Source organism: Misgurnus anguillicaudatus, chromosome 19 (genome assembly GCF_027580225.2).
Source record: "Misgurnus anguillicaudatus chromosome 19, ASM2758022v2, whole genome shotgun sequence".
In the NCBI taxonomy this organism is placed as follows: Eukaryota; Metazoa; Chordata; class Actinopteri; order Cypriniformes; family Cobitidae; genus Misgurnus; species Misgurnus anguillicaudatus.
The window spans coordinates 50,342,411-50,356,478 of record NC_073355.2 but is presented as its reverse complement, the minus strand read 5'-3'; the positions used below and the strand labels follow the sequence as shown (position 1 = coordinate 50,356,478).

Sequence of the window (14,068 nt, the reverse complement as noted above, 5' to 3'; positions counted from 1 at the left end):
TAAAACTGCCATTTTAGGCACTTAATAAATGAATGACAGGCTCCTTGGTAACATCGCGCAAGGCAAAAAAGAGGGTGAGAACTAGTGAAGAAGACTAATAATTTGATTAACGTTAATCTTATGTTCAATGTTTGCAGAGAAAATATGGGGGGGAATCGATTCTGCTGTTTGAGAATCGATTTTTGAATCGACCACGTTTTAAAAAACGATTAATCGAAAAATCTTTTTTTTTTTGCCCAGCCCTAGTATATAGACAGAATTTTATTGAATTATTTGTGTTTAAACTTAATTTATAGCCCACCTATAGCCCATATCACATTCTCTGGTCAAACCATTCCACTATCATCGACATTGATCCTTCACTCACTCCACTGGCTCCATGTCTCATACAGGATTAATTATAAAATCATCCTACTTGCCCATCAATGCATCCACGGAAAGCACCCCCCTACTTAACTACTCAACACAAAACTCTTCACGCAACCTCCGTTCTGAAAACAAAGCCCTTCTTCAACCCCCGCACTATTGGGGATCAAGCCGTCTTTGGAATTCTCTTCCAGACAACCTAAGGGCTCCTCAAGCCATGGATTCTTTTAAGAAAGGTTTCTTTTTATCTTTTCTCTCATGTTTTTAACTTTTGTTTATAATCATGCTTTTAAATTTGTTTATACTCTGTAGCACTTTGGGATTGTTTTTAACTATGAAAAGTGCTTTACAAATAAAATATATTATTATTATTATTATAAAATATTAAAAGTAGTAAGTTAAAAGACTTGGACTGGCAATTTGATAATAACTTAAAGACATAGGCGGAGTTTCATTTTTGTGCCTGGGGGGGCACCCGCTCCGCTAAATATTCCGCTCTACTGTTCAAGCGCTCCACAGTCGCTCACCGCCCAAGCAAGCGCTCGCAAATAAACCAATTCCCGCTCAGATCCCGCTCCGACATAGAAAAATATTTAGTAAGCCTAGTTGTTTTCTGTACTGACGTTCTTGGATAATTGCATTTAATTAAAGAATTAGCTGATTAATCGCAGTTATGTACAGTTGTGTGTTGGCTATTAGACCTAGTTTAACTTATACGGATATAATTCAAATTAACAATTTGTTTCCACGACATCCACATGTTTTACTAATTCACAATTTTAAGTTATAATAAATGTAATAAATAATTACGAAATATTATAACAATTCGTTCCCCTTATGAGAAAAAAGATTAACAAACTATAATATTATATAAATATATTATTTGAAAAACTAAAATAAATTGAAGAACAATTTCTTAACGAGAAGGTTTTTAAGTGGGAATTTACATTGCATCGATAAAAACAGAACACAGTGTCTTAAAGAAATTAAAATTAGACAGTATTTATGAACCTGTAAATGTACAAAACGAATGCAATACAGAATATTTATTTATGGCATTTTCAATTGTATATTAGTAGATAAATTAACATGTATCTATATAACGAATAAATTATTATTTTGGCTAAATTAATCTGGATAGATAATTTTAGTCAGACTAAACATTTCATCATTTCAGAACAAGAACAAGCTTAAATGCTATCTATAACAACTTACATTTTATCCCAAATGTTACATGGTCGAAAATATGTAGAAATATAGCCTATACGAGAACAAATTACAGAACAAAAATGTTTAGCTCACGCGGACCGAACGAAAAGCCGTTAATTAAGCGGACTGAATTTATAAAAAGAAACCAAATGTTTGCATCGGTAATGTAAATCTTTCTCACGTGATCAAGAAGATTCAATGCAGAGGTTTAAAACATTACATGAAAGACATGAAAGAAAGTGAAGAAGAGTGTTGATCAGTTGGATTAAAGTTATTTTAATCTTTAAAACTGCATCTAGATGCAGACGATGCTACAGTTATTCTGTCATCTTAGTTTCATTTCTTTCATTTATATATAAGGCTGGCGTGGCGACTTCCTTAAAACAATATTTGAACTCCATAACTTATTGCTAGCCGTTTTTACAGATTCTCGAACTAGCAAATTACCAATGGGCATACTGGGATGAGCGAGCGGAGCGGAATTTTCGGAAATGCGCTCTGCGCTCTGATGGAAATATTACCGCACCGCTCAAAGCTCTCCCACATCTTCAACCCTTACGGAAATTAACCATGGTTTTACTACAGTTAAAACCAAAAAACATGGTTACTGTAGCAAAACCATGGTAACCGCAAAATAACCATGGTTTTGACAACCATGGTTTTCAAAAACCATAGTTAAACCATGGCTAGTGTAATAAAACCATGGTTTTGCTGATAGTAAACAATACACAAAAAACATGGTTACTAAACTTTTACCACAATAAAACCATGGTTAATATTCGTAAGGGATACTATTTGAATGTACCTGTAGCTTCTCTGACAGTTTTTTCCAGTTCCGAGCTCCCACTTTTGTAAATAGTTCGTCCGCGTCTGATCTTGCAATATTTGAAGAGAAGTGGCGACAGCAAAAACAAAAAAACAAAATCTCGTGAAATTGAGTAGCCTACTCCATCCATGGGAACTTGTGATAGTAAAATGTAGAGAAGGCACGATTAACATTTCCAATGAGGCGAATTAGGGAAAGAAGAAAGTATAAGCTGTTTTGGCCCAATAGCTTTCTCCCCGAGGTCAGCCTATCTATCCAGATCCAGATGCGGCAGGTTGAACTTGAGCGGGTAACTCCGGTGACACGGTGGCGGCGCTGCTGGATCTCAGGCCAGCTTCGTTGTTCTCAGATGCGGCCTCGATTGCTGTGTTTGTAGCAGCAGTGGAATTAGTTGAAGCTTCAGAGTTAGAAAACTCCACACTTTTACTAGTGGGCTTATTAAAGAAACGACGAATGTCCATTTTGTTTATTTAGCATGTAGACTAAAGCGGGAACAGAACGGGAAGAGTCTCTACTAACGCAATACTTTAAGATCCGCCAATCACGTGAAAATTAACTTTTTCAATACAGTAATTAAAAATAATTTAGCATTAACTTACTCATTATTCCTTCAAAAAATATAGAAGATAAGACAAAAAAATGAGAAAATATGAATTCTGTATTTTTTATTAATTTTTTCAAAGCAAAGGCAGGCATTAATTGGCCCCGTCTGGGGGGGCATTGCCCCCCCTGCCCCCCCAAAATCCGCCCATGCTTAAAGACCGCTAAAAATGCTTTACAGTGTGCATAATACAAATCTACACGATGAATGAATGTACTAAATAAACTAACGAGACACCGCTACTCATTAAAAAAGGGGAGGAGACTGCCAGAAACTCTGAGTTTACTAAATAAAACCTGCTCCCGACCAGGTTAGGTTAGGTTCACAAGTTACCCCGGAAACAGACTCTGAGTATAAGTTACCTCTCCTTCAGAAACAGGCTTGACTTACCCCACTGTCTCAGGTTTAACCTACCTCCCATTCTGAGGGGGTTTTCACACCTGCCTTGTTTAGTTCGATTGAATCGTACCAGAGTTCGATTGCTCAGTTGGTGCAGTTCGTTTGGGCAGGTGAGAATGCACGATCCGAGATCGAACCGACCTAACTGCAAAAGTAGTTGCCGTAGTTAACTGCGCAGTGCATTATCGGATGAGGAAGTGTTTGTTGATTGTTTCTATTAGCACAATGACAAATCGCGGACATACCTGGAGTTGCGAGGACATTTTTTGTCTTCGCCGTTTGTAGTGCATTAAACTGTTGTTTTCAAGCCGCATCCGTGATTCATTCTGAAAATGAACAGTTTGTCTAGAGTGCTGTATACAAACTATGTATAACAACCACGGAGACATAATTACAGCGCGCAGCCGTCTGTCCATGCCCTGATAGCACACATACATCTCGAAGACGCCTATTTGATGTCTGCGTTTACATCTGCAAGACGTATTATTTAGATTGTTTGCTCATCTGCAATACGTCTCTGAGACGTTTCCTAAAAGATGTCATATAGACATATTGAAGACGTCTGCAAGACGTTTTTGATTTAGAACGTATGTAAAGCAGCTCTTTCTAAGACCTTTATAAGATGTTTTTACACACCAGATGTATTCCAGATCTTTACCAGACATATGCAGACATTTGCAGACGTACCTGTGCTATCTGGGTGGTGTCTGCTGTATTATCCTTCTTTTGTTTACTTCCGGGAGTTTCGTTGGAATTTCCCACACGTTGATTCTGACCAATCGTGAAGCAGTTTAGGAAATACGTTCAAATACATGTGGCCAATGAGTGATGTTGAGCTTATCACATGACAGAATTTTGGTTCGTTTTAATTGGTGCGGATCAGAGCAGTTACAATTTATCATTTTTTGTTTTTGGTCCGGACCAAATGAACTGAATTACAGACAAACTTTACAAAAACAACAACTATTTGCCATTTTAGACAAAACAATGACAATGATGTATTTAAACTTATGTCAGTACAGGTTGTTTTCAGTTAAAACAACTCAAATATCCATTTAAGTCTGGGACTACACTTAAACCCTGTCTGGAAAACCGCCCATAAGTGTTCATTTGGAGCAGAGGTTTGTGTGTAAAAAATATTAATCTAACTCAAATATTTTTTTTAATGATAGACCAAAGTCAAAAAGCCTTAGTTTGTACCCCGCTCTCCCCTAACGTTACTAAATATAAAGGTAAATAAGAACTAAAATAAGAAGTGATAAATAACTGTTACAGATGCAGTTCTGAGGTAATTTTAAAGTTGTCTGAATAGCGCACATCTTCCGTTTTTAGTCATCGATCTCCACAGTACACTGGTTCACATGGGTAAAAACATTGAAGAATAGTGGTATTAAACGTGCTGGACATTACCTCAAAGTACACAACTGTATGAGTCAGGAGATGTTTATGACGCTGTCCGGACAATGAATCCCTGCTCCAGAGACAACAGTGAGTCCGGGTCAGATTTTCAACTTCATCTCACTGCTAACAGTTAGCGTATTAAGAAATCCTGTCTTCTGTTGACAAACCAATAAAATAATCGAAGAAGCTTTAATTATTTCAGTGCACACCGAAGCATTTACACGTGGCTGAAGACATCAGGCTCTAAACACACTGGCCGCGTCCGAAAGCTCTATGATCCTTTCTGAGGAAGCATTCTTCTTCTTTCAATTTTTATGGCGGGTTACACCTACTGGTGCATACCGCCACCCACAGGTCAATGTATTGCAAAGCAGGTCAAGACGTCCATTCTTTGAAATATTCCCAAGTATTTAAAGGGAAAATATTCACACACACACATATACATACTGGGGGAAAAAAATCATATTCTCACATACAGCCCTGCACTCTTAAGGAACCTAATCAGTTCCCCTGACTTTACTCCAGGTCCCAGAACTGCAGCCAAACTAAAATCTGAGCATCCTGCTCTTTGTAATTGATCTTTCCACTGCTCCCTGTTACTCTGATATTTAGGACAAACAAGCAATACATGCTTCACCATCTCCTCTTGATCTGGACACCACATGCAATATCCTGTCTCTACTCTACCAACCCTACACTGAGTGCTGTTCTGCAGTGTATGCCCAATTCTAAGCCTAGCAATAACAACTTCATCCCTTCTGCATCCTCCCACTTTAGCTTCTCTCCCAACCTCTGTGTGGATATTATACAGAGGAAGCATTCCCTCCTGGCAATTCTGCCCCTTTAGGACCCCGCGTGATTCCATTGGCTGAAAAAACTCCTCATTAGTAGTTTTTTAAACGCCTTATTACAATTCCTACAAAATCGCGTTATGATTTATGTAGTTAGAAGAACGTTGTTAACATTACAATTGATGTCTTTTAAATGTTTCATATAGTATATAAATGAGGTTATAGGTGGTGAGATCTACATACTGCTTGATATTTTTTAAAAGAAAAGTAGGGTTTGATTTTGGTACATTTACATTTGTGAATAAATAATTTACCTAAAATTAACATTGTGTTGACAAAAAATTCAGCTCTACTGTCAGTTAACAACATTCCAAATATTATATGGTCTCTAGAAAAAGTAGCCATTTATATTTTATTTTTCTTGTCATGGTTAAAAAGGAAAAATGAACAGATCCAAAAGTACACGGACAGCTGAATAGCTTCAATGTGTTTATTACAAAATGAAATATGATATAAAACACAACCATTCATTTAACATTCAAGTACAAAACTTTTGTACAACATGAAGTAAACACAAGAAAAAAAATCTTAGTTAAAGGACAAAGGCAGCGATTCAGTGTTAATATTATATAGAAAATATATGTGACTTAAGTTATGAAACTTAACTTTAACATCAGTTAAAACGATAATAACAGACTTCATATAAATAATAAAGAGAAATAAATCGATAAGACCAAAAAATGCCAGTTAGATATATCAAAAGCGAATTGTAGGAGCCATAGTTACTAGCTTATTTAACATTTTTGTTCAATTTGTTCATTTAAATTTAATTCTGTTGTTGTATGATTAATTGTTTATTTTTCTGAGGGTGTGTCCTCTATAGGTGAGAGAAATGTTTAAAAGGTTATGCCACCCATGACAGGAGGAAGGCGCTGGTGCAAGATTATACAGTTATTTGACGATACACATGGAGAATGGCTGAAAGTGGCTTTGCGTTGTTTGTTTGTTTTATGCTATAATGCATCTTTAATTTTGATACAATAAAGTTATCATTATAAAGGAATAGTCTACCCTTTTTTTCTATATTAAACTATGTTATTACCTTAACCAAGAAGAGCCGATACATACCTCTATCATCTCAGTGCGTGCACGTAAGGGCTGTGTCGCGTGGTGACACTTCGATAGCATTTAGCTTAGCCCCATTCATTCAATGGTACCAAACAGAGATAAAGTTAGAAGTGACCAAACACATCAACGTTTTTCCTATTTAATATGAGTAGTTATACGAGCAAGTATGGTGGCACAAAACAAAACGTAGCGCTTTTCCAAGCGGATCCACAAAGGCAACTACACTGTATGGCGGAATAGCACCCTTGGGAGTACCTCCACTCGCCTGAAAAATCCGCTCCCCTTCTCCCTCTCATAATGGGAGGGAGAGTGTTACTGCGCCGAGTTGAAGTACTCAGCCATACAATATAGTTACCCTTTTAAATCCGCTTAGAAAAGCGCTACGTTTTATTTTGTGCCACCATACCGGCTCGTAAGCACTAAGATGATAGAGGTATGTATCAACTCTTCTTAGTTTAGGTAATAACATAGTTTAATATGGAAAAAGGATAGACTATTCCTTTAAGAAACATCAACAAGCCTCTTTGGATCCTATGCTACTTTGTACGCGTCAGAAACATTGCGTCATCAGTGGTTAAAGCTCCCGTTCTTTCCGTGGTTTTGAAGCTTTGATTGTGTTTACAGTGTGCAATATAACATGTGTTCCTGTTTCACGTGTAAAAAAAGGCGATACAATTTACTTATCTCTATACTGCTGTTTTCACTGTCCTCAAAACAGGCTGATGTCTTCTTTGTTCTATGAAGTCCCTCCTTCAGAAATACGTAACGAGTTTTGATTGTGTAGTTTGTTTAGTGTGTTGTGATTCGATAGCAGCTTAGCTTAGCAGAGACGTTTGAGCCAAAGCTGGTAACTGACGTATTCCTCTGGGCGGAGTTTAGTCAAAAAAAAAGTTTTACTGACGTCATTAAAGCAGGAAGTAGAGGGCTGTAGTCCAAATCGGCTGTTTGCTGTAGGCTTTTAAAGAGGAATTCTGTTAAAGAAAATACAGTTGAAAGAAAAAGTATATGAACCCTTTGGGCTTACTTGGATTTCTTCATAAATTGGTCATAAAATGTGTTCTGATCTTTATCTAAGTCACAACAATAGAGAAACACAGTCTGCCCAAACCAATACCGCACAAACACTACACGTCTTCATGTTTCCACCGAACACAACATGCAAACATTCACAGTGCAGGGTGGAAAAAGCATGCGAAACCCTAGGCTAATGACTTCTCCAAGAGCTAATTGGAGCCAGGAGTCAGCCAACCTGGAGTCCAATCAATGTGATGAGATTGGATGTGTTGATTAAAGCTGCCCTGTCCAATAAAAAACACACACCAGTTTTGAGTTTGCTGTTCTGAAGAAGCATTGTCTGATGTGAACTATGCCTCGCACAAAAAAGCTCTCAAAAGACCTACGATCAAGAAGTGTTGACTTACATAAAGCTGCAATGGGCTACAAAAGTATATCTAAAAGCCTTGATGTCCATGTTTCACGGTAAGACAGATTGTCTACAAATGGAGAAAGTTCAGCACTGTTGCTATACTCCCTAGGCGTGGTCGTCTTGTAAAGATGACTGAAAGAGCACAGCGCAGAATGCTCAATGAGGTGAAGAAGAATCCTAGAGTGTCAGCTAAAGACTTACAGAAATCTCTGGCACATGCTAACATTTTTTGTTGACAAATCAACAATAAGGAAAACATTAAACATTGCAGCACGTTTGAAGTTTGCAAAAGAGCACCTGGATGTTCCACAGCACTACTGACAAAACATTCTGTGGACAGATGAAACCAAAATTGAGTTGTTTGGAAAGAACACACAATGCTATGTGTGGAGAACAAAAGGCACAGCACACCAACATCAAAACCTCATCCCAACTGTGAAATATGGTGGAGGGGGCATCATGGTTTGGGCTGCTTTGCTGCCTCATGCGGCTTTCACATAGGATGCGGTGTGCGCTGCGCTATGAAACCCATTCATTTCAATGGCTTGCGCCGCGGGAGGGCGGTTATTTGTTGCGCCAAGCAAAGCGCGAGCATAGTTTAACTTTTGCGCTGCGCTCTGTGACGATTACCCGCGCGGCCAATAGAAACGGGGCATCCAAACAAGCAAAATGGACGAAAGCTTATACTCGGGATTCTCAGAGCTTTATAATACAAGTTTATGCTCCTACAGAGACAACGGAAGGAAAGCCGTATCATGGAAGCACGTAGCAATTCAAGTTGGCATGTCAGGTGTGTTTTAAGTCAAGCAGCTTGTTGAAGGTATGCTTAAAGTTACGTGAAATGGAGACGAGCAACATCAGTCTCTGTATTCCTCGTCGACTATTTAACGCAAATATAAACACTGTAGTAATTTATTGAAAACCCCGCCTACTTTGGTCTGGCCATCAGAGCACAAATCGCTTGGCTGCGCCAAACCCAGCGGCGAGCGCAGCGGACACCGCATCCTATGTGAAAACCGCATCAGGCCCTGGACGGATTACTGTTATCGATGGAAAAATGAATTCCAAAGTTTATCAAGACATTTTGCAGGAAAACTTAAGACCATCTGTCCGCCAACTGAAGCTTAACAGAGGATGCGATTCACACCAGGCATCCCAAGAATATTGCTGAACTGAAACACTTTTGTAAAGAGGAATGGTCCAAAATTTCTCCCGACCATTGTGCAGGTCTGATCTGCAACTATAGGAAACGTTTGGTTGAGGTTATTGCTGCCAAAGGAGGGTCAACCAGTTATTAAACCCAAAGGTTCACATACTTTTTCCACCCTGCACTATGAATGCCCACATGCTGCGCTCAACAAAAACATGAAAACGTACAATGTCTGTGCGGTACTAGCTCAAGCAAACTGTGTTTCTCCACTGTTGCGACTTTTTTGTGAATTTTTAATATAGGTCCTATCTTTACTAACCGACCACAGATTTGAGGTTTATTCATCTATATTCTCGACTAAACGGCTACATTTTATGACACAGAAAGAGTAATACTTTGAATATTGTGCAGGTTTTAAGCTTTATTGCCGTTGACGTGAAATGCATTCTGGGAAACTTGGCTGTCGTAAGTCCACACAATTCATCTCCTGACGCATCCTCGATAAAACGAACAGATCAAGAACACATCTGGGGATGTTAAATGAATGAACTTGGCTTGATGTGAACTTGGAATTGGAACAGTACTTGAGGCACGACTGATGACCTTTCACAAGTACACAGATTGAGAAACGGTCTCAATCTTTTTTGGCATACGCCATTTTTGGCTTTTGTGCACATGTAATGACTTTTAGTAAGGATCCTCCAGATGGTTTTATTAATAAGACCTCAGCTGATTTCTAAACTTTGTTGTCATATCCACACTTAGTGCTGGGCGATAATTCGATAACGATAATTTTACCGATATAAACTTGTTCGCTAAAACGATAAGGACAGTTCAATAAGTGATCGATAATGTTTACGCACTGTGCGTAATGCTGCGCAAGCACTTCCGGATGCGGCACGCGCTCTTGGTTTACAATCAGAGTGTCATTTAGACTTGAAGGAGTGGAGGATGAGGCAAGTTATTCATTTATCAGTAGAGCCCTATGATTTTCGCGATGCGGATAACCCGGACGGAATCACGGAATCCAAATGCGCGGAAACAGTTTCTTGTGTGTAATGTTGCACGCGCAAACAGGGTTCTTCAAACACAGCAGACACAATAGGCACAGACACAGTATACTGTACGTTCTTTCAGCGTCCGCCTTGCGCACGCACACATCCGCACAGCTTTAAAAGTATATTTACAGGACCTTCACAAATTCAGGTAACTGAGGAAAAACAGCAGATCCACCACTGCAGTGAATGAACTGTATGCGTATGTGCGCTTCCACAGCAACGTCACGCTCTTGACATCTATTTATCAGCGTGTATAGCTCGTATATGTATAACACACGTGTGATCACTGAACTGAGTTTTCTTTTTTGTTTAAGTGAACATAAACAGCTGGATGTTACTCAGTATATTGAGACTTGTCTTAAAGTGACAGTAGCCTGCTGCTTTCTGTGTCAGAAATGTGTTGATTTCCTAACAAATATATTTACATTTAATACAGATGCCTGAACATTAAAACAAGATTTTAGTATTTGTTTTTGTCATGTTCTGACTAAAAAGTAGTTTAACCTCTTAAACCCTGAAGACCCAGTCCCGGGTACAAAATTTCGTATTTTGACTCAAATAAAATATTCTTTTAATCTTTAATGGTCCATCATGGACCCCAGTAACACATATGAGATACTATTTGAAAGCTTAGACTCTCTACTTTCTCCAGATATGCATCACTTTGAGAAATCTTTTACTGTAAGAAAGTTATTTACACTTAATTTACACTATCACCCCCCCCCCATAATTTTTTATATGATTTAATATTCACATATTTCATATTTTTCAAGTATGACAAACATGGGCAAGTCTTATATCAAATGAAAGCTCTCATTCTCAGGAATAATGCTGCAGTGTTATTTTTGTTCTATTATCAACACATATCCAACAATAGTTGAATGAATAATAAGGTAAAAAATCGTCTTTTGTAAACATATGGGAATTGAGTGTGGACTGCCTCAGATAGCACATATGGCCACAAATGACACACCATCTTTTCTCTTAGGTCCTACTCTAAAAAATGAGTCCATTCACAGCATTTTCTTAGGTTGTGTGCATGAATAATCCCTTATTATTTATTATATGTCCAAAACAAAAAATTAATATTTATATGAAAAATGTATTTTCGCACACTTCAGTAAAATGAGAATAACTTTTGAATGCGACATGCTAAAGAGTTCATTCTTTTTTTGTGTGTTTACTGTCTGCTGCTGGTAACAACCAGAACTGTCTGCAGTCTGCTAGAGCACCCAGAACCAGAGTTATACACTATCAGAGGCAGTATTTACAACATATAAAAAGAAAATTTGGTGTTTCATCATATGAAAAACAACATAAATAACATTATTTGTCACAAACAGCAGCTTTTTATGTAACTTCAAAGGGTTTTCTTTAAAATTATATAAAGCAATTGCATTTATTCCACTGTATGTGGTTATGGGAGCACTTCAAATGTTTTTAGGCAGAAATTGTATACAAAAAGGGTATTATTCCTCCCATCAGTTGGAGTAAAATAACTTTTGCATAGATTATGATAGAGAAAAAATTATTTTTTCTTCTGTAAGCTGGCAATTGCTGGAATCAAACAAAACTGTCTGCAGGGAGCTGAGGCACCCAGGGCCAGAGTTATACACTTTTAAATAAAAACTTTAGAAAAAAAACATCAAAAAGCGCCTATTTATTTTTGTGTTTATTAGAGGACTGACATCACATACAACCATGTTTAGCACTTTCAACAGTGTTTTATGTAATTTCAAAGGGTTTCCTGTAAAATGATACCAAACATTTGTATGTAAACCTCTGCATGTGGGTATGGGAAGCTTTTGAAATTGGGTAGGCCAAATCCAGGCGAAAATCCCCAAAATAGCTTCAGGGTGGAAGAAGTTAAAACCATTATTAACTGTCTGGTTTTTACAATTTTTATTCAGGACCAAAAATCTGCCTTTAAATTTGACAGGAATAAAGATTTGTTATTTATCATGATAATTATCGAAATCAACTGATATGGAAAACAATTTCTCGATAATTTTTTGGGTCATATCGCCCAGCCCTATCCACACTGTTGACACATGAATGGTTTCTATTGAGTGTGGATTTTCATGTGTTTGTTAAGGGCAGATTTTGTTATGTAACTCTTTTTACACTCATGGCATGTGAACGGTTTCTCTTCAGTGTGAGTTCTAAAATGTACAGTAAGTTGATATTTTGTACTGAATCTCTTTCCACACTGTTGACACGTGTATGGTTTCTCTCCAGTGTGAATTCTGAAATGTTTCTTAAGTTCACCTGCAGCTTTAAAACTCTTTCCACAGTGATGACAAGTGAACGGTTTCTCTCCAGTGTGAATTCTTAGGTGTTCAATAAGGTTACGTTTCATTGTAAAACTCTTTCCACACTGATGGCATGTGAACGGTTTTTCTCCAGTGTGAACTCTAATGTGTGTCTTAAGAGCATCTTCACTTGTAAAACTCTTTTCACAGTGAAGACATATGTAAGGTTTCTCTCCAGTGTGACTTCTCATGTGAATCTCAAGTAGACGTTTATATATGAAACTCTTTTCACACTGAGGACATGCGTGAGGTTTCTTTTCACTGTGAGTCATCATGTGTCTCCTAAGAATAAACTCCAAATTGAAACTCTTTCCACATTGATGACATGTGTAAGGTCTCTCTCCAGTGTGAAGTCTTATGTGTATCTTAAGTCCACTTTTATATGGGAAACTCTTGTCACAATGCTGGCACACGTGTTGCTTTCCCACCATGTGAGCTTTCTTGTGCTTGCTAAGGCTCGATTGAAAAGTGAAACTCTTTCCACACTGTTGACATGTGAAAGGTTTCTCCTTACTATGAATCCTCTTGTGATCTTCAGGGCGTTCATCTTCACTGAAACTATTTTCACACTTTATGTCTTCTGTCTTCAGAGTTTCTTTCAGTGAAACATTATGGTTTATTTTTACAATCTGATGTTTCTCATCCACTTCAGCTTCACTCTCCTCTTTCACTTCCATTATATCTAAAATGAAGACAGTAAATAGTTCATATTGATAAACACATTTGAGATGTCATGTATTCATGTTATTTTTAATGTGAAGTACATTATGTCATTTCTATTGTCAATTTCTGCTCTTGTACTTTAACTTTTGTGCTGTGGTCAAAACCCTATAACACTTCTGGTGTTTCCAATATCACCAAACATTGAATTCTATCTTTTTGTCAACTTGTTTTCTTTCAGTTAGGAATAATTCATCATAGGCCTAATTAATCTGAGCTTATGGACCTCATAATTTTAGTGAAAATAGCATTATCTACGAATAATGTTGGCAATATTAAATAAAATATGACAAACATTTGCAGTGTTGATCACCATGGGCATTGTTAGGCCATTTTTAGGCGGCTTTGGCCACATTACTTAAACTAATATTAAGAAAATATTAAAGGTATAGCTGAAGATTTTCGTTTTCGTTTTCCTGGTGGATCACCTCTGTTATTGGTCATCCCAGATGTCAATCATTCTGATTATATGTTGACGTATAACCGTCGTACGTGCTGGCCTCTAGGTTCGCTTTGTGCACATGCGCACTTTCACGTGTATGTGTGTTCTGCTACGGTTTCAACCATTCGCGTTCTCAGTGTGTTTTTTTTCAAAATGTCGCAAGAGAAAAAGTGTCTACGAATTGTATGACAAGAAGAGAAAGGACTATAAAGAAAGAAACAAGACCAGAGTGTTTATGG

At 37.7% G+C, this 14,068-nt stretch overlaps 2 protein-coding genes across 3 annotated transcripts in view; both read right to left on the bottom strand.

Annotated features, from left to right (window-relative positions):
- LOC129422537 (uncharacterized) overlaps window positions 1–14,068 on the bottom strand; it is a 681,876-nt gene that overhangs the window by 208,160 nt on the left and 459,648 nt on the right. The window lies entirely within an intron of this gene.
- The window catches only part of LOC129422930 (uncharacterized), a 41,749-nt gene that overhangs the window by 13,801 nt on the left and 13,880 nt on the right, over window positions 1–14,068 (bottom strand). The window contains exon 2 of the mRNA XM_073857935.1: window positions 12,420–13,349. Within this exon, the coding sequence (XP_073714036.1) occupies window positions 12,420–13,349 (930 nt within the window). The remainder of the gene's footprint in view (window positions 1–12,419; window positions 13,350–14,068) is intronic.